The 22,231-nt window shown below is 43.1% G+C and overlaps 1 protein-coding gene across 1 annotated transcript; it reads left to right on the forward strand.

Moving 5' to 3' along the window:
• The first annotated feature begins 21,230 nt into the window (after nucleotides 1-21,230).
• On the forward strand, nucleotides 21,231-21,852 carry LOC135704656 (cuticle protein CP14.6-like). The gene is made up of 2 exons (XM_065226140.1): nucleotides 21,231-21,308; nucleotides 21,376-21,852. Exons 1-2 carry the CDS (start codon nucleotides 21,297-21,299, stop codon nucleotides 21,775-21,777), a joined length of 414 nt encoding a protein of 137 aa, XP_065082212.1. The 5' UTR covers nucleotides 21,231-21,296; the 3' UTR covers nucleotides 21,778-21,852.
• The last annotated feature ends 379 nt before the right edge of the window (nucleotides 21,853-22,231 follow it).

Here is a 22,231-nt window from a genome sequence, read left to right on the forward strand (position 1 = left end):
TCGCAATGAATTAATTTACCTTGTTGATGTTTATTGTGCGAGTCGGCGTAGGCTGTCCCGACGGCGGAATGGAATAGCCAGAGAGCAGGGGCCGGATTACGGTTGCCGGATTGTGGTGACCGGATTGCGACGGCCAGATTGCGACAGCCGCATTGCGAGGGCCAGATTGCGGCGGCCGTATTGCGGTTGCCGGATGGCGGTTGCCGGATTGTAGTGACAGTATTTCGGCGGCCGGATTTTGGCGGCCGGATTTTGGCGGCTGGATTGCGGTGGCTGGATTGCAGCGGCCGGATTGCAGCGGCCGGATTGCAGCGGCCGGATTGTAGCGGCCGGATTGCCGCGGCCGGATTGCAGCGGCCGGATTGCAGCGGCCGGATTGCCGCGGCCGGATTGCAGCGGCCGGATTGCCGCGGCCGGATTGCCGCGGCCGGATTGCAGCGGCCGGATTGCAGCGGCCGGATTGCAGCGGCCGGATTGCAGCGGCCGGATTGCAGCGGCCGGATTGCAGCGGCCGGATTGCTGCGGCCAGATTGCAGCGGCCGGATTGCCGCGACCGGATTGCAGCGGCCGGATTGCAGCGGCCGGATTGCAGCGGCCGGATTGCAGCGGCCGGATTGCAGCGGCCGGATTGCAGCGGCCGGATTGCAGCGGCCGGATTGCAGCGGCCGGATTGCAGCAGCCGGATTGCAGCGGCCGGATTGCAGCGGCCGGATTGCAGTGGCTGGGCGGATTGTGGTGGCCGGATTGCGGTTGCCGGATTGTAGTGACAGGATTTCGGCGGCCAGATTTCGGCGGCCAGATTTTGGCGGCCACATTGCAGCGGCCGGATTGCGGTTTCCAGAAGGCGGTGGCTGGATTGCAGCGGCCGGATTGCAGCGGCCGGATTGCAGCGGCCAGATTGCAGCGGCCAGATTGCAGCGGCCGGATTGCTGCGGCCGGATTGCTGCAGCCGGATTGCTGCGGCCGGATTGCTGCGGCCGGATTGCAGCGGCTGGGCGGATTGTGGAGGCCGGATTGCGGTTGCCGGATTGTAGTGACAGGATTTCGGCGGCCGGGTTTCGGCGGCCGGGTTTCGGTGGCTGGATTTCGACGGCCAGATTGCAGCGGCCGGATTGCGGTTTCCGGATGGTGGTGGCCGGATTGCAGCGGCTGGATTGCAGCGGCCGGATTGTAGTGGCCTGCAGCGGCCGGATTGCAGCGGCCAGATTGCAGCGGCCAGATTGCAGCGGCCGGATTGCTGCGGCCGGATTGCTGCAGCCGGATTGCTGCAGCCGGATTGCTGCAGCCGGATTGCTGCGGCCGGATTGCAGCGGTGAGATTGCGACGGCGTGATTTCGACACGAGGCCAACAATGGAGCACCGTGATCGACGTACTATCGACGCGATGGCCGAATGGTGATAGCCGAAGCGCGATGGCCGAATCTCGATGGCCGGATAGGGTTAGCTGGATGGCGTCGGCCAGATGATGACGGCCGGATCCTGATCGGTTGAGTCATCTACAGTGGACAGTGGTCGCTTCGTCCATGCAGCAAAACACCTCCATCATCGCCCTACCTTATCGGTCACTTTAGAAGTGACGTTATGGAGCTATCTTTCTTAACAACACTGACCCTACTCTTACACCAATTGAATCAAATGGTACCAACCGGTAACAAGATTGCTGAACATTTTAAAAGATCTAGCGATTTTCTTGAACATAATCTGATCGTCGCTGAAGTTCCTGCATTTTTTTGCAGTTCTTTAAACTGCATTGAATACCACGGAACTTCCTTAAAATAATCTTGCATTTTCCTGATGCTCATGTAAGATCTCTTACGTTTCTTAAATTTAAATAAAGGTCTTGGTACTTTGATGAAGTTTCGGAAATTCCCTGAGTTTCTTGGAACTTCTTAAACATTCTTCAATTTCCACGAAATTAGTTTATTTATTTATTTAATTTTCCATTCCTGAAGCACTCTCAATTCTATTAAAGTTCTTGGGACTACCCTGAACTAAATAGAACTGTCAAAACAATTCTCGAAGTTTATTGAATTGACCGGAATTTATCGGAGCTTACGCATATAAATCTTCGAACTTCCCTGAAAGTCTGGAATATCTTGAATTTCTCGAAGTTATGAAGTTATTGGAAGCGCCGTTAATACCTCCGAAATTCCCTAAAGCTCTCTAGTTTAACTTCTTTGAGGTACTTGGAAGTTCTTTAACATGTCAATTTCCCTCAAGTTATCTCCACATCTCTAAAATTATTTTGACTTCCCTAAAGTTCTCTGGATATCTCTGAATCTCTCAAATTTTCATAAAAGTTCCTACAGTTTCCTGAAGCTTGCATATTTTTTTACGAATTGACCACTTTTATGGATGTTCCGGATCTCCCAGAGGACAGTTTCGTGACCACCAGTGTGCGCATTCTGGTCCCAGGTTCAAATTAATTCATGTAGCATCACAACATGAGATTAAAAAAAAATCACTTGCCTATTCGGAAATTCCGGTGGACCGTTTCTTGAGTACCTGGGTCAGTAGTTGGATTTTAACCTTCAATCTTTAGTCTTCGTAGTTAGGTATTGTCGAAAAAAAAACAATCGCGAAACTCTGTGATCAATTTCAGTTCGAAGTTCGACCATAACTTTAGCAACTATCGATGCGAAAGCCGAAAACGTAAATTCACAATCGTGATAGCAACGACCGGTGCGTGAACAAGTTGCTAACTAAAATAGCAATGGGTAAAGATGTCAAACTAGCAGCCCGAATAGCAACGCATTGGTGCGGGTGCTCTAAGATGCACTTCCACAGTTATTAATTGAGAACTTCTGCTGCATGTACCATTTTTGCATTAGTATAATTGTGTGACAAGTACAATCATACTATATGCCCAGGAAAGTCGAGAAATTTACCAACACAAAAAATGCCTAGACCGGACCGGGATTCTAACCCAGCCACCTCCAGCATGGTCTTGCTTTGTAGCTGCTCCTTTACTGACTGAGCTAAGGGAGGCAACTGGTGTCTTCCGGTCTTTTATTCTTTGGCTCATAAGAAATAAGCGCAATGTAGAATGTAGAACCGTAGGTTTATAAGCGTTTGCACACAACTAATACATACAAAAGTTCTTGCAATGCGCAAAGCAACAACTGTCAAAAACAGACAAACAATGATGCAAAGAATCATGCAAATCAGAGAAGGTCGTATCAGATCTATTCGTCATTTGGCGTGGAACTGCTGAAATGGTGCAGACTTAGAATGCTCTTAATTAGCAAATGAGGAAGTGCTCTGAGGGACTGTTTATAAACTACATAAACAGCTAAGCGTGTGTCTTCGTTTAAAAAAAAATGTGTCTGCGTAGAAGAAGAGAGGAGTAAAAATCGCTGATAAACTGTCTACGTAGCTTATGGACAGCCCCTAAGAACATAAAGTTGAGAAAAGGCACTATTTGTTATTGTCATGGTCTGTTTTACACTCTTGGGTCATTCGGGACTTTTCCGGGGATGAGGCGCTAAATTAGGTTGGGGCCTAATGACCATGAAGTATTATTCAAATGCACTTTGATTCGCTATATGTCTTTCAATATCTTGGGGTGATCATAAGTTTTATTAACATGATTTTATTTCAACCTGATATCTTCAAACGTTTGCTAACTGTGCCACGAACGATCTTGCACGCCGTCGTTACGATACACATCTTCATTTGAGAGGGTCTAGTATAAGAGAGAAACGGATTCAAAACAAACTGCCTTGGCAACCTATGCCTACATGGTTTCTAGCAACACTGCTAATTAAATCAAGATAGGCGTTGTTCGATTGCCTCAAAAGCAGCCAGTCCGCTCTTCTCTAAAACTAGACCCTCTGTAATCTGCATCGTTGCGAAATTTGAGTCCGAACCAACTTTCCTCGATACAAGTTTCGTGGCATTTTTAAATCACGAATTTATCTAAATCAAACCCTCGAAAGGACGGATGATGACCAGAACGAACAAGTTTGCATTGACAGCAGGTTTTTGGGCAATTACTGCTAAACTGGTTTTCGGATAGTCTTCGTTTAAATCAACGAGATGTGATATCATGGTTATCTAACAAGCAACAGGGCAAGTTCTGACACACGTGTGCTTTTTCGATGCGTGACTTTATTACATTCCGACAATTTTATTTACAACCAAGAAAAGCAGCTCCTTCTCGATTTCACCACCAGACCCGTTGATTTTGCTGATCTGATTTCGCGAAGAAGCCAGTCGCATTTTCTGTACACCTAACAACACATCAGTGATAGAAGAAAAATGCGAATTACTTCATCAAAAAATCAGTCCTCTTGTGGGGGGTAATGGATGTGGACTTCTCCAGCAACGAAAAACCGGAAATGCATCCAGCAAGAACAGACGCACGCACGCACACACACACACAGCCCGCACAAATACAGCCACTCTGGGAAAGCACGTGCTTTCCCAACGAAGCAATCACCGAAACTGTCCAAATCATCTTCACAAAATTTTGCGTTCCAACAACTTAGGAAACATGCACACGCTCCCCATCTTCGACTTCAAAGCCAAACCTAATGAATTCCGATTGGATATCAAAATCTTAAATGGCATCACGCCTGCTAGCGAGAGATATTCAGAGAGCCGATCCGGCTTTCGTAATGGTGACCATCAAAAACTGGTTCATCCTCAGAAGCAGCAAAATAAAAAAAAAAAGTCAAACTCTCGTGGATTCCATCGGAAAGGATTCGAGAAATATGTTGAAAAACAACGAAATGAAATCCCCTCAAAGTGTGGTGACAGGGGATTTACGCAAAACTTTGCTAGTCACATCTGGCACACACACATATACACACACACACGATTTCGGCTAGAGTTCAAAGATGCAAATTGCGAGATTTTTCTTACCTGTTGGAAATGGTCGTGATTCGAAGTCGCAGCTTTGGCCTGCAGTAGATTGCGTCATGTCAGTAGACATATGAATAATTTGATGTTAGATACAATCTCGAGAAAAGAGAGTGATTGATTGAGCATTGGACCACGATTGTCATGCAAAAGATTGACTGCAATGTGCAACTAGAAAGCTAGGAATCTGATTAATTGATTCTGGAAAGTGAGTAAGTCAAAGGAAGGTGTTTGCGTGCTTGCTTCTTACATTTATGTGTGCAAACAAAAATGTTAATGTTACTAAGGACGCTATGAGCTCAGCAATAATTTGTATTACAGTAGTGACCCGAACGAGTTCCGGATGTATGGCTTGGGCCCTAACAGCCTCGCGGAAAGCAGTAGTTGATAGTTGATCTAGAATGGCGTTTTTGAATTGCCCCGAGGCCGTTTTGGCATCCACAATAGAATTTGTTTAGACTGTCTGAAAATGACGTTTTCCTTCCTCCCTCAGAGACAGAAACCCGCACCGTCTAGGTCAAGTGCACCCTTTCACGATCGAGGCGGCCTTCGTTCTTTTACAGTTGGTAGTCATATTATGACTACCAAATTAGAAATCAATCAACCTTCTCCGCTGTCCAAGCAAAATCTTGCTTCCACGCCCAATACTATATCGGCTTCCTTCGTGCTCTCAGTATAATACGTCGACACGGATAAACATGTTTTCGTCACTCTTTAATATTTCAATCGAATGTACAATCAATAGGCATGTTATAAAAAAAAGCTTCACATAATTTCAATAAACGCAGCCCAATAGCGTTCGAAGTTGTCTTGTGGACTCCGCAGACGCCAGCTCCCGAAGAGAGACCTACTGAACTCGAACCGAACAAGATGAGGAAAGAGCTTAATGAATGTGGTTTTTGCTGCTCACCTCACTGCCATCCAGCAGGCCAAGTCGCGCAGCAGGAGATCGAAAACTGCTTTCGTATTAATCAGGATTAACCACGACCTACACCGGCGACCATCGTCGTCTGAAGCAATGCACTTTGCGTTTGGATTTTGGGGTAGGTACTAGTACTAGAACCAGGGGAGCTTTAAACCGGCCGCCGAATTGCTGCTAATTTTCATGGGCCCGAAAGAGCAGTGCGTGATGTTCTTGACACATCGTCGCCACCGCCTTCAGCTTGTCAATAAAGTGGTAGCGGAGCAGTTTTGAGTGGCCAGGAATGTAATCAGACTTGCGTGGTAAATAGTTGATCCCCTGATGTGCTGTGGGTTGCGATCTGAAGTGAAATTGGCGAATCGGTTTCACTGAATGGAAGCAATGAGCTGATTGTGCTTAATCTGAGGAGGGGAAACACGAAAAACACACGTCGATCGTTTTCAATTTTATTTAATTACTTTTATTTATTTATTGATTTATTCATCTGACTTTTTGTCGCCTTAATGAATGTGATGGGAAAAGCCAATCTAACTGGCGTAAAAACCCCATATCTGCTCACAATACAGTTCAAACATTACAAAACAATCACATCCGTGAACATAACATAAAGTAATCATAGCTTCAAATATAAACTGTAGAGAAAACATAAAACTTATAATTCATTCAGCATTCAGCATCATCCTCGTCGGCAGTGGTGAATCGAGAAATAAAAGATACAGCTAGCATAATCGTTACAATTTCACAGTAACGAATCTCACTCGATCAATTAATGCAATTCAGTCAGTCTACTCTTAAATGTTGCCACAGTAAAATTGAAGTCGAAGAGGATGTAGACCTCGTTGAACCTAGCCGATATAAAGCGGGCAGGATCATGAAGACCGTGCAAGGAGTTCCGGGGCTCAAGAGGCAAAAAGTTTCGTTGGCGAAGCAATCGTTCTGGAACGTAGTATCTCCGGTGCGTCCGTTTCTCCTGTGAGAATTTTAGCAACCTAGTATCTCCGGTGCGTCCGTTTCTCCTGTGAGAATTTTAGCAACAAACGCCTCTTGGGCATAATTCCGTCTCTGCTCAAGCGTCTGCAGTCCCAATAATCTGCATCTCCATATTGTGGTAAGTTCAACGGATCTCGCCACGGAAGACGTCGTAGGGCATATCTCACAAATTGTCTCTGAATTGCTTCGATCCTACCAGTTCAGGTTGATTGGTACGGGCACCATACTACAGAGTTGGATTCCAGAATCGATCGCACCAGAGCGCAGTATAGAGATCGGAGACAGAGAGGATCGGTAAATTCACAGGATATTTTAAACATAAATCCCAGCTGGCGGTTGGCTCTAGAAATAATATCGTTGTAGTGCGATCGGAAGGTCGGCGCTGAATCTAGGATGACGTCAAGATCACAAACTTGAAGAACACGCTCAAGGGACTGACCCTGAATAATCGTACTAATCGGGTTGAGCTTGCGATGAAACGATATAATGTTACATTTGTGGATGCTCAACGTCAGCGGGTGCACCAATCAGCAAAACTATTCAGCAGCGGTTGAAGAGCACAGCAGTCCTCGATACCTTTAATGATCAAGTATATTTTGACGTCATCAGCGTAAAACACACGCCAGCCAGATGGTAGTACGAGGGAAAGCTCGTTGATGAAGAGCGAGAATGACAAAGGACCCAGGTTGCTACCTTGTGGAGCGCCAGATAAGTTTGAAAATTGTTCCGAAGATTCAAATCCAATATTAACTGTGAGGTTCCGATCCGTAAGCTATGATCCAAACCTGCTAACAAGATCCACAGAGACTCCAGTTCTTCCTAGACGTTTCAGTAATATTCCGTGGTCAACTATATCGAAAGCGGATTTCAAATAAGTGTATGCCGTATCGTTCTGAGAACCAGCATCAATGTTGCGTAACGAAGCAAACTGGACGAGATTTGTAGATGCACAGCAAAAAAAATATTTTGATATCACATCAAAGTGGATGCACTTCAATCGTGTCGAAAATATGGTGTAATATTACTTGCCAAAAAGGACAAAATTATCCATAGTACAGTGCATGAACTGACATTACGCTACTTTTACTGCATTTGTTTATTTTTGTGACCAGTAAAATTACATTATATTTTCGACATGATTGAAGTGCACCCTCTTGGATGTAATATTAAAATTTATTTTTTGCAGTGTGTTGATCTTTTGAAGTGCCGATTTGAAGAAATGTAATTCTTGCAGGAGTTGAAAAGTGCATCATTTATTACGATTTCGAAAACCTTTGAACAAGCACACTACGAAGTTATTCCTCTGCAATTCTCGATGCTCTGGCGATCCCCTTTTTTAAACACGGGGAACATGACTGACGTTTTCCAGCTTGTGGGAAAACTACGCTTTCGTAATGAGATGTTAAAAAGTTTCATAAGATAGAAAATAAACTCTTCGACGCATTTTTTTCAGGATGCAGGACGGTATGGCATCCGAACTGGACACAGAGTTTATTGTTTATTGCAGAGTCCACCTGATTCGACGTGATCAGAAAGCTTCTCAAAGAACAGTCACCACTGGGTGTATCTCTACAAGCTTCTGTGATTTGACGTGCAGATGACGTAGAATCATTGAATGCCATTCTAAAGTGAGTGGCAAACAAACGGCACTTTTCCGAAGCGGAAATGGTGACTTAATTGCCCAAAAACAACTCAACGGGTAACCCACTCTTCTTCCGCTTAGAGTTGACAAATTTCCAAAAATATCGTCGATGTTGTAGCACGACAAAAATCGTCCAGTGACGATTGGCGTACTACTTCCAAAATGAACAGATTAATCCACAAAGAAACCATCAGGGACGTGTTTTGATTCGCTATGAAAGTTTGACAGATAAAATGAGGGGATCGTCGATTTTTCTTTGTTTCGAGGGGTGCATCGATTAACTTGGGACCGAAGAGAGTACCAGAGCTGAGTCAAAAAGCACGTTTATTCGGGACCTTCTAGTCTTAGAGTTACCTCTATGGTAGTACTAGAATTTCGACTAGAATGGGATACGTTAATCGTTTGCTTGGGACCAATAGGCTAGTCAAGTAGTGAGCCAATTTAAAATCGTTAGTTTCATATTGATTGTTGGTGCTACCGTTTCGCATCCGATTTTGTTAAACGGACGGCTTATACGCCACCTCTAATAAGGACCGATCGTCAATGTTTAGTTTATATGAGATCTACTACAGGTAGGCTCAGTTTGTTCCTTGAAAATGGTCAGAAAATGGTCCGGCTGTCCCCAACTTCACCCGCTCTAGTCTCATAGATCTCATCACACCCGAACGAACAACATCTCAAACTCTACCCTAAGCATACGGCAAGAAAAGTTCTCCTTCAAAGCTTTCAGCTATCATCATTGGAAGTTTCCGCTATTCATGCTAGAAAGCGACACCGTCACGAAAGGGGACTTTGCCCACCGACGAACTTTGCCTTCATACAGAAATGCACAAGACTGCATCGAAGCTAATTTTAAAACAGCGCGCGCAAAGGGAAATCTTTCAGGGAACTAATTACCATGAATCATTATCTGTGAATAGGGAAACTAATCAGGGATATAGGGGGAATGCCGGCTTCGGCAATACCTTAACCTATTATCGTCATTACCCCCTGATCCTAGAGCACTCCAATTTGGCTAATAGATGCTATGAAACATAATGTATTCACATGCCAAAATTGTTCTCTCAAGTACGTTAATAGGTTAGGGTATTGCCGAAGCCGTCATTTACCCAATTCAAATTTCAAAAAGGGTTTCCTTTATACAACTTCATTTTAATTATTCTAAATTCTATTTGGTTTTTCATATCTACTGTGCGTGTCTAACTCTGTTCGGTCCGGACCATTCTCAGCGAAAAACAAAAGCGCTTGCAAATAGCCCGCAGGCAAGTCGATGACACCAACTTTAATACACGGCGAATGAGAACGACTCAAATTTGAGTTTAGTTCACTCATAATCGCCAAAAGTGCAGGAACTCAGCGATGAGTAAAATTTGTTTCATGGTTTCCTGTGGAAAACCTAAAAAATCCGCCGGAAAATGAGGAAATTGACGAAAATTTTATTCAGTCTCGGAGTAGTACCAATAGACCGAGTGAATCCAATCTTTACTTTTCTCAAATTCGAGAATTTTTCCCTGGAAAATCCTGGAAAAACCTGGGAAAACATGAGGCAAATTTACTCATCGCTGAGTTCCTGCACTTATGGCGATTATGAGTGAACTAAACTCAAATTTGAGTCGTTCTCATTCGCCGTGTAGGGGCGATCATCGAGGACGACAATTCGACAGTGAGCATGCATAAGGGCGTAAACGCGATGATCGATTCTCTTCGTCGTTTTTCTCTTTTGTTAATAACTCGCTTAGATTAACGTTTCTTGGTGCGTTTGCTGTTGCATTTGGTCCACCGTTGTATAATTGGCAATGCACCCGTGTACTGAATGGGAATTGTGGGTTCGAATCCCACCGGTGCCCTTAGATTTTTTTCGCAAATTTTCTCACACACACGTCTCTTACCGATGATATGTGCTTACCTTTCAGTATGTTCAAACTTTCCTATAAACAATTAAATTGACTGCAAAGTCGCTAAACCGTAAATCAAAAAGTTGCATTTGATAGCCAATACAACCTGTTACTACTCTGCATTGAACAAATTCAAGAAAATTGTTTCGCTTAGCTGTAGCAATGCAAAGATAAAATTGATGAAGAAAATCGACAATCGCGTATACACTCTTATGCATGCTCACTGTCGAATTATCGGCCGACGATCACAGTACATAACGCACCCCCGGGGTAAGACGCACTTTTTCATTTTATTTTGAGTTTTTCTTGGAATTTTTAATACAATTCAAGCATTTATCATGCAAGATTTTGAGTTCAGATGCTCTGCTAGAAGTGCTGCTTGATAAGACAATAAAAAAGTTACGTAAAAGCCATGAAAAACACAAATGAAAGTCAGCTGGTACGTTCTGCCCAGGGGGTGCGTTGTATACCATCCTCCCCTACGAAAGGACAAAAGGAAAATAGCTCTTTGGTATTTACAGCGCAGACAAACAGACGTAACTCTTTGAAAACATAGTATCTCAAAACATAGGACCTCAGTAACGACATCCCTCGGGCTTCTCGCGGAAAACAAGCTTGTTCGCTAACTCGCAAACAATATTGCATCAAAGTTCTATAGAATGTATAGAAACGTCAAAGTGATCCGATGCCAGCGCTGCGGCGAGTAGTTCGCGGAACTCATAATATTCAAATCAACCGTTAAATGCGTGAACGAAGCTACACAATGAAGATTTACGTCTGTTTGTCTGTGCTTACAGGCCTGGTTTTTGCTTACGGTGACTCAACGTGATAAACTTCGGTAATCCGAGGTGGTGAGGTGATGAGGTGGTGAAGTGGTGAAGTGGTGAAGTGATGATGTCGAGTTTGCTACTCACTACTGCGCGCGTTGCCACTGCTAGTGCTGTACTAAGTCACCTAGCACGGCAAAGACCATCCTGGGGACGGTGAAATTACTTGCTGCACCTTCTATTTCGACTAATTCGACTAATGGTTTCTTTTGGCCGCGATGTTGGCGGTGCGCTCTCTGATGGCCGGTTTGACGGTTGGCCAACGAATTTGCCAAACGGATAACCCAAAGGAAAAATGCGGCGACGGCTGATCGAATGGCTGTGGCGAAAAACCGGGAATAGAAAGCCGTCGAACGGCTGTTCGACTACGGACAGTTAGACAACACACCTCACGTGCAATCTAATCTTTTACCTTTCATTTATGCCTTTCTCACTCACTACCGCAACAACACTAGCCCTGAATGTACTGTTTTCAGATCACTGCAATTAAACACAACTAATTAGCACATGAAAGATTTTTGATGATTCAACTTCGTACTTCGATTACCGCGAAGAGAGGCAAAGCCACACTTCCTACACTTTATCGAGTTTCCAGGCAAATGGACGAGAAAAACTCGAGTCCTCAGATGAATACCTTAAGCTGGGTTTAGATTAGGCAAGTCAAATGATCAACTCAGTTGAATTCAATTGGCTTGAAAAGTTGAGCCTGGTTCAACTTTTTTCAATTCAAGTGAGTTGATCAAGTCAGTTGAATGGCATGGTTTAGACGTTCAATTCGCGTTCAAGTGAGTTGAATTCAACTGACTTGATCAATTGACTTGCCCTGTGTAAACCCAGCATTAAGTAATCTGGACTACAGGAAATACGTCACACCCGAATGCCTTGACAAAGTCGTTTGTTTGAGTGTCATGCATCTTGCTTTTACAGGCTGCATTAGATCTTGCCTTCCCACTTTCCCACGATTTTCACGGACGCGAAGTGAATCGATTTTTGATCCGAAATTATTGCGTGGGAGCATTTCTCTTCATGACCTCGTGAAACGTAGTGCGTAACGTCCTGTCCTGTGATGTTCCTTTGCAGTAGCGTTTGTACAGGTAACGGTTATGCGTGCGATCAGTGTTGGGAAAATATAAAAAAAAATCAAATCCCACCGCTGCCCAAGCTCACTCTTGATTTTCGTTGACAAAAATCAACTAGCAAACGACTGCAGTTGATTTTGCAAGCTGTGATATCGCACCTCGGAACATCAAGCTAACAAAACTCACCAGCTGCAAATCTCAACAAACTGTGGTGAGATTGAGTTTCATGATTTTTGCTTTACACCCGAACGCAACCGAAACTTCCATAACGGCTGGCAGCAGTTACTTCGGGTCTGCCATCGGTGAAGAGTAAAAAGAGGTAGCAAACTATATTTTCTCTTTCTAAGAAAACGGTGTGCAACGGAATCATTTTTGTGCCGCGTCAACTCTCAACTTGATTTGGCACGTTGTGAATAGTCTCGCAATATCAAAGGAGCTTATAAAATCAATATCAAGCATGATATTTTGTTCCAATATCACGCGTGATATTGAGAGCGTATGAGCGCGGAAAAATATCATTTGAATGATGATTTTTCCAACACTGCGTGCGATAATTGTTACTAGCACGCGAAATGTTGCTTGGCAAAAGGACAACGAGACTGGCAGTAGGTTCGAAGTGCTTTGGATCTTAGACGTTTGATTCGTCGTAAATGTGTATTTCACCAAGGTGGTTTCGAAGCTGGCCTGCGCAGTGGAACCAAATCAAACAAGTGACTCTTCAACACACTGGTGAAGCACTCTACAGCAATGTCAATATTTTCAGCGGATTCAAGGATGTGCCAGTCAGTATGCCGAAGAGCTTCAAGTAATCCTTCAAAATCAGCGCAGTACAGGTTCACCCGGGAAACTCTCAAATTCAGTGATGATGGAAATTTATATATCCTCATCAAAAAAACTCCCAAGGAGTACCTTGTCTTTTTTGGTTAAATTATTTAACAGATGATTCCATTTGGCATACTTTCCTGATAAATGGAAAAATGCAAAAGTTGTTTCAATTTTGAAGCCGGATGAAAATCCAGCTGGAGCTTCTAGCTACCGTCCAATAAGTTTGCATTCTTCAATAAGTAAAATATTTGAAAAAAATATTTTGAATAAAATGATGCTTCACATCAATACGAGATTAATTTTTGCAGATGAGCAGTTTGCATTATGCCATGGGCATTCGTTCGAACAAATCTGAAGGCTGCTCAACTGGAGTCAACATCAACATTCGCCCTCAGGGTAGCATTCTAGCAACCGGTGGAAACCAACGATTTTAAATTGGCTCACTACTTGACTAGCCTATTGATCCCAAGCAAACGATTAACGTACCCTATTCTAGTCAACATTCTAATATTCCATTATGTTTGTTTTGATTCAATATGAAAATTTGACAGACAAAATGAGGTGTTCGTGGATTTTTTTCTGTTTCGAAGGGTGCATCGATTAGCTTGGTACCGAAGATAGTACCAGAGCTGAGCCAAAAAGTTGACCACGTTTCTTCGGGACCTACTAGTCTATGAGTTACCTCTATGATTCTAGGGCCTATGTTGTATTTTTTGTCGAATCTCGGTTGTTTATTGCCAAAGTTTGCACAGCCGAGTACTCAGCAATGATCTTGGCAAATAAACGATTACTTATTGTGTTGGAGTGTTCGACTGTGAGGTTTTACAATAAACAGTTTCGGCTTGGCACTCTGGCAATCACTCAATCAGAACAAATTAATTTTGTAATTTGTCAGTACGTTTCGGCTCTGATTAGGGCCTTCTTCAGCGGAAACTGAGGGAAATTTTATTTTTAGAATTAATTGTTTCACATTTAATAAATATTTTACACTCACAATTGTTGGATTTGTTCTTTGTCTAAATACTGCTTGAAGTCTAACGTCTGTTTTTCTGGTGGTAAGTTTTTATACATAGCGGTTTTTAGTTGAATATTCAAAGTTTATATTTTTTTTTTTTTATATAATTTGTGTCGGGTATAAATTTTTTTGCGGTTGTGCACTCTTCGAGGGTTATGGTGGCTATGGTGAAATGGTGGGAACGGGTTTTATAGTTGAGATTTTTAGTTGGATTCAGGTGGGCATAATTGGTATTGCTGTTGGGCATTGATTGATTTGGCTTTTAGTGAGTGTAAGATTGCTGCGTAAGCTGTGTTCAAATTGTCTACGTCTGTTCTTCTATTGACTGTATGGCACATTTCAAGGAATGCAAGTGTATATGTATTGTTGCTTCGATCAACTATTGCTGTTTTCTCCAAATTGAATCTGTGTTCGTGGGTTATACAGTGTTCGATCATAGCTGTTTTGTTTGTTAGATCAGCTAATTGTGTTTCATCAGCGCCGGATGATAGTATTGATTGGTGTCCCGATAATCGTTGACCTAGTTTGTCTTGGGTCATGCCTATGTAACAGGAATTACAATTATTACATGGCATGTTGTCTATAATATTATTAATATCTTTTTTGTTTTTAGGATCCTTGACTTTGGTGTGAAATTTCTCTACCGTGTTGTGTTGACTAGCAGCTATTATTACCTGTGGGTAATCTTTTTTGAGTAGTTTGGTGATGCGTTCGGTGAGACTAGATACATACGGGAAAGATCTGTAGATGAATTCCAGTTGTGGTGTTGTTGGTGTTTGCAGGTTTGGTGCTGGCTCAGTCACAGATGGATCATTCGACGGTTGGTTATCGATGTTGCATATTGGGTTGTTCATGGATGATGCATTGGCCGATGATGAAGTGGAGGGTTGTGTGCTGGCAGATGGTTGGCTGGGGGGTGGTAAGCTGGCAGATGGTCAGCTGGATATTGATGGATGCGTTGCGTTTATGTTTATACATATTTATGAGTCTGTTGACTAATGCTTTTGGGTAGCTGTTTGCTTACAGTTGATTGTGTATGATGTGGTTGACATCCTGTTGCGCTTTTTCGTCTGTTGTGAGTGATGATACTCGGTGAATCATATTTGTGGCTGCATTTATCTTCTGCTTGTACTGGTGGAACGATTGGTAGTTGAGTATTCTGCCTGATGCGATTGGTTTGATGTACCAGGTTGTGCGAAGAGAACAATCTTCATTTCTTATCACGGTGGTGTCCATATAGGGAAGTTTGCGTTGACTTCTGTTTCGGTGGTGAATTGTAGTCTGGTCTCTTGTCTGTTGAACGTTTCCAGTACGGTGTCCAATGCATCTTTTGGTATGATAGCGAATAAGTCGTCTACATACTTTCGAAAAAAGGGGATTTTGAACGGTAGATCGTTCAAAGCCCTTTTGATGACTGACTCGAGGACTATGTCTGCTAATATAGGCGATAGAGGACTTCCCATGGGAGTTCCGTATGTTTGGCGGTAGAATTTGTTTTTGCAGCGGAAAAAACTTGCTTCCATACAAAAATCGACGATCTCTAGGAACAGATCAAGGGAGATATCGGTGTCTATTTCATCCCATCGGTCGATGATGGTTCTGCTTACAAGGATCCTCGGAACATTGGTGAAAAGGGAGACCAAAATTAATTTGTTCTGATTGAGAGACTGCCAGACTGCCAAGCCGAAACTGTTTATTGTAAACGATTACTGATAACGGTTTAGAGTGAAAATGACAGCTGGTGCGTTTTGCTTAAACTTTCGGTGTGACCAAAGTAGTAAAATTTATGTTTATTTGCTGGTTTTTTTATGTTTTAACTTTTGGTTTAAATATTTCAATTGGTTAGTCTTTGGCTCTTCATATTTGTTCTAGTTAATTGGTTATTCTAATGTGATCATTGCGATTAGCGCTTATTTACAGGATACCTATGAGATTGTTTTCTTTTGAATTTAAACAAAATTATAACCTACCTACTTACTTGAGCATAGGAATCTACCTAACTATCAATCGTGGTTGCCAAATCACGAATTATCTGGTGGTTTGATCGCAGACAGGCAACTCTGAACCTTTCCAGCGTGGAAGTCTTTCGCTCTTCGAGTGTTTGAATACCGACCAGGCGATGAATCTCAGAATTACGAGTTCACGGTGAACTGTTAAGGATCATTCTGAGGATCTTGTTTTGGATCCTCTGAAGCTTTAGGTGGTGGCACTTAGCACAACTTTCCCAGATTGGTATACCATACTCAATAGCCGGCAGAATGATCTGCTTGTGGACAGCAAACTTGACAGACAAGGTGGACTTCCTGTTTATCAAAGGGTAGAGTGACCTGATCAAGATGTTACACTTGGTGGATGTCTTGTCCACATGGGATCGGAATAGCAATTTGCTATCGAGGGTGAGACCAAGGTCGACCATTCAATGGGAGTGCTATCAAGATGGACCTTGACGTTAGCAGGCGGAACAAGCCAAGGTGAATTCGAGTGTGGAAACAGAATGGTTTGTGTTTTAGCTGCATTGATACAAATCGTCCAGCTCTTGAAATAGTCGGACAGAACATCCAGGCCTGATGATAGTTTGCTCGCCAGAGCACGGATCACTCGACCCTTAAAGATGATGGAGGTGTCATCTGTGAACATTGACAGGATACCACCACCCGGCAGGGGGGGAACGTCTGACGTTAAAATGAATTAGAATAGGATAGGCCCAAGCAGGCTATGAGGGACCCCTGCATCAACGTTGAACGTATCAGATGGAACGTTGTTCGCTGGTACACCTGGAATGTAGTTTTTGGTGATCTTCACGAGGTAGATCGGAAAGTTGTAGTATCGATGCAGCTTGTACACTAAACCATCATGCCAGACATTGTCGAACGCCTTCTCAACGTACAACAATGCCATAGCAGATGTTTTTCAAACGGACTTGTTACGCCTGATGATGTTAGTAACTCTACTAAGTTGGTGGATCGTTGAATCACCTTTCCTAAGCCCGAATTGCTACTTGAGTTAAATGTTATTTTCATAGGAGAACTCCAGCAACCGTCTGAGTATCAATTTTTCGAGCTTCGAGATGGAGGGGCAATAGCTTTTGGCACTGGTAGGATCTTTGCCAGGCTTGCGTATTAGAATCACTTTGGCTAACTTCCAGCATGCAGGGAAGTAGCCAAGCTCCAAACATTTGTTGAAGATAACGGTAAGATGGTTGAAGAAGTCAATATTCAAGTTTTTTTAACTCGAGGTTGACTACACCATCCATACCCGCAGCCTTCATGTTTTTAGTGCTTCTAATAGCTGCTATCACCTCATCAGCCGATATTCTACTATCATCATGCATTACTCCGGGGGTGTCAGCGACTCTAGTCATTGCCTCCAGTACGGCAGGCCCATGGGGGCTCACCACGGTTTGGCCAAAATTATGTGAAATCACAAAATGTTGGCCAAGAGCATTGGCCTTTTCAACTGGGGTTATGAGTAGGGATGGGTCCGAGTTCTGATCAACAGAGGAAAGCAGAGGGATCGGTCTCGACTTATTTTTCAAAATTTTGGTCATTTTCCAAAATGGTTCTGCACAAACAAGAGAGCGAATCTTGTTGGCAAAATCGTTATTTCTGAGTTCCACCATCCTGGCCTGTATAATTTTGGTTCGCCTATTGATATTGGTCTTCAAGTGGGGCAGTCCAGAACGCTGGAACTGCCTACGAATGGTGTTACGGAGCCTGATAAGATCTTTGGTTGGGCTGTCAAGGTTCAGACCAGTGTTGGAAAAATCGGAAATCAATTGATATTTTTCCGCTCTCATGCGCTCGCAATATCACGTGTGATATTGGAACAAAATGTCATGCTTGATATTGATTTTACAATCTCCTTTGATATTGCGAGACTATTTGCAACGTGCAAACATCAAGCTGAGAGTTGACTCGGTACAAAAATGATTCCGTTGCACATCGGTTTCTTAGAAACAGAAAGTATAGTTTGCTATCTCTTTTTACTCTTCACCGATGGCAGACACGAAGTGACTGCTGCCAGCCGTTATGGAAGTTTCGGTTGCATTCGGGTGTAAAGCAAAAATCATGAAACTCAATCTCACCACAGTTTGTTGAGATTTGCAGCTGGTGAGTTTTGTTAGCTTGATATTCCGAGCTGCGATATTACAGCTTGCAAAATCAACTTGTTGATTTTCGTCTACGAAAATCAATCGTGATCTTGGGCGTTGGTAAGATTTGATTTTTTGATATTTTCCCAACACTGGTTCAGACTATGACTCACCTGTCTGGATGCTGGTATGTGTTGCTCCCTGGCACGGGATATCGCCTCTTCGATGGTTTCCAGACACTGATCGACCTCTTCGAACAATTCCGGTAGGACGTCGTAATCGATTGCTGTGTCCACACAGCGCTGGTACTTCTGCCAGTTGACACGATTTTATATAATTTCGCCGGGAAACAGAATTCTCGGCTTAAAATGAAAACTATCAAAATTAATTTAACCGAGGTTTCAGATAAATTTTATGCAACAAATAAATTAAATAAAATATTCGGCTGGCATCAACAAGCAATTTCAATTTAATTAAAATAAGCTGGCTCAAAAATATGTCCTTACTCGAACGCGTACAACTTCCAGAGAATAGAAACTTTGCGATGTGTCATTCCATTTCCTGTTGAAAATCATCAATAGACATGTATCAGGACTAGATGTGTATGTATATCATTTATGCTTGCGAAATTAAAGTGAAATCTTGCTGTTCTTCAAGTATTCCTAGAAATTGATCCCGACTTAATTGGACAGTTAAACTGATTTCATCGCAAGTGTCGACGGTCCCGAACCCACGAATATTCTTTCGTTCGTTATGGATATAGTTATGAATGACAGCTGAATTGCTGAATCTTGGTTAACTACCAGTGCTGAAACGAAATCCCGGCCAAATAGATTAGCGAACAAATTGTTATCGTTGGTGCTCGGCATCCAGTGTTGCCAAATTTCGAATAAATGCATGAATTTGCTGAAATTTCAGCTAGAATTGGTACTGACTCTCAGTTGAAGTTGTTTATTTGCTGAATTTTCAGTAAATTAGGTAGATGCCGTGTTAGTTCGGTAATATGCATTGCCGAGCTCGATAATTATTTTTAAGTGTGTATAACATTTTCACTTCGAACCCTCCCTGATGAAACATTGCAATGAACCATACTCAATTATTTTCTTCTAGATTTTAGCTGTCAGCAATTTTGTGTAATAGTGCTTTTTACTACCCTATGTTTTACAAGGACTGACGTGTGAATGTTTGCTGCGTGTTTTTCTTCCGCTGATTTATCAATTTTTAATTTAATGCTGCAATGCTTGTAAAGTGCCGCGAAGCTTTTGAATTAATGTTGGAAAGTGCATAACAGAAACGCGTGTGAATTGTGTGCAAGATGAGTGAGATTCAAAGCTCTTGCCGGGTAGCATGAGCAGCTGGCTTGTGGGGCACAGAGCAGAGGGTTGCCAATATGAATGTTTCGTTCTATTCTGCTAAGTTTCCCGAAATGTTCAGCCCCTGGGGATCGTCAAAAGCCTGGAATATGGGGGTTTGAAAGGTTCATCCATTCAACATGACGGAAAAGGCAAACATTTCAGGTTCATTTCGAGGAATCTATCATTTGATGTTCACCCAAGCAACCATAGGCACGTTATTTCGCCTTTTTGGCTATATGCGAGCCTCATCAGAACATACAAACACTGTTATAGTCGTTGTTCAGCTGTGCTTATGGTTACTTGGGCAGTGCGTACAAAGAATAATTACCAACAAAGGAGAAAATTCGGTAAGATCCTTCCATTGCATCATTTTATGATTCTTCAATATTGTACAAATATTTACACATTACACACAACTACACATAGTAACTCGGAGCGTTTGGTACGGTATGTCCACACATCCTTCCACCCCTGTAGATTCAAGAAATGTTCCCATTCATTTCCAAGAATCATCTTTGCGGCAAATACAACGCAGTAGGCCTGGCCGTATTGATGTTTATATCATATCTCAGATATGCTGTAAACATCAATTAGACAAGAAAAATGATTAGACCTCATCTAACCTAATCATTTTCCAGGATGCTTTCTCGTACTGGCTGCGTTTGTTTTAGATTAGATTAGATTAGATACTACCCTATTTTTTACAAGAAAAAAAAATTTCCCGTTTGAGTAATGTCGGGCATATGATGGAAAGAATAATCAGCCTAATATAAAAAACCAGTAAAAGTGAGCTGTAGCACCAGTAATTAAAAATTATAATTCAACTTTCCATGTTAGCGATTGATTCTAACCGTTTCCACATAACCATGTTCCAATCCGAAAGGCACCCCAACCTACGTCAAAATCTCCCACAAGCCAGCTAATTAATCACATAATTGTCCACCGATCAACATCATCATCATCGTCATGATATCAATCCAACTGAATCGGGCCCGTCGAGTTTGGCGCCGACTTGTCTTTGTCGGAACGGCGGCACCCTCACCGTACTTGCGCTCGTTAATTGCCGCCCAAAAACCTGTTGTGTACCTAATAAACGACCGGACACGTCACGACGTCGAAAACGAGAAGGTGATAATGAGCGCACCCGTTTTGGCCAAACTCGTAAAACCTACCGTCCGTGCGGAGTACCTACCTATAGTACTGTCAGTTGACGGCAATCTACTGAACTAACTTTTTTTTATGGCGATTTTTGCACGCACCAACTACGGTACCTCCTCCTATGGCATGCATGTTTCCCCTACGACCCGAAAAAGTGAAAGATTACTATCTAGTGCTTTTCGACACCTTCACGTCCCGGCGGGGCTGAGGAGTTTTTGCTCGATTGGAACCGACCCAGTAATGCAGGCGGTTTCGAATGGATGTTGGCTTAGTTTTTTTTTTTTTCAGCCGGACATCTAAGGTCAGCTTTCGTTGGACCTTGGATGCTTTATGGTACCCCGAACACTTGTACGCGCACTAGCTGATTGACACCCGATTCATTTATGTTTTTCCGCGTGGTAACGATTTGATTCGTAAATGAACTCGTTCTCGATCCCTATTGTTTGGCGGGTGCATGTGTGTCTCCGAGCGAGAGAATGTCCAGTAGGGTGTCAAATCGTTTGGACTGCAAGTGTCATTGGGCTAACTGCTGAATGGACATTCGATTATATAAATGCGGGATATGGGACAGTAGGTTATCAGTTCAAGCACAGCATTTGAGTAGTTCACTTCAAGCCTCAACCAAATTTAGCACAATGTTCCGACTTGTATGTCAATTATCTAAATATTATCATATAAAGAACTCTTTTATAATTAGCTCTAATTTTATTTCAGTTGATCGTCTCCGCCTTGATCGCCACGAGCTTCGCTCGCAGCCTCTCGGAATCGGAAGCCACAGCCAGCATTCTGTCCTACAATAACGTTCTCCAGGACGATGGTCACTACAACTGGGCATACGAAACCAGCAACGGAATCGCGTTCCATGAAGAAGGACTCGGTGCTCATCAAGCCAACGGTGGATACTCCTACACCGGTCCCGATGGCGTCCAGTACCGTGTGGTGTACGTCGCCGATGAGAATGGATTCCGCCCGGAGGGAGCTCATCTGCCAACTCCACCACCAACCCCAGAACATGTGCTGAAGTCCCTGGAGGAGATCCGTGCCAACCCACCAAAGGACCAGAAGGACTTCAGCATGGAAGCCCTGGATGCCACCATTGCCCGACTGAGACATTAGGCCCTACCAATTTAATCGTCGAATGAACTGTTACTAGTGCAATTGTTATTTACTGTAAGTAGTTGAAATGATCGTTTGGAATTGATTTAAAACAAAAAAGACTCTTCAAATTCAAACCAGAACGTTTCCTTCATTCTCACCACCGACCGCCTTCAAAACCAAACTCGTGCAAACACAATAATTGATTGTGCTAGCAATTATGAGTCTGCATGTCGCCCGTCAAGTTCCGTGATCGGTACATCATTAGGTCGTTCTTGTTCTCACAGCAGTCAATAAACCGCAACGAACCGAACGCACACCCAGCTTACCCTCAACCAACTGCACTACATCATAAAAGTATACCTGTCCCATATGAATACCACATCAAGTAGAGATGGGACAGTTATGCTTTTATGGGCATTGCAGCTCATAGCTCAACTCGTGATGATGCACACTCCTTGCTTTGCACGTCTTT

This window comes from Ochlerotatus camptorhynchus, unplaced genomic scaffold (genome assembly GCF_037179485.1).
Source record: "Ochlerotatus camptorhynchus isolate MF236.1 unplaced genomic scaffold, CSIRO-AGI_Acam_v1.1 ptg000244l, whole genome shotgun sequence".
NCBI lineage: Eukaryota > Metazoa > Arthropoda > Insecta > Diptera > Culicidae > Ochlerotatus > Ochlerotatus camptorhynchus.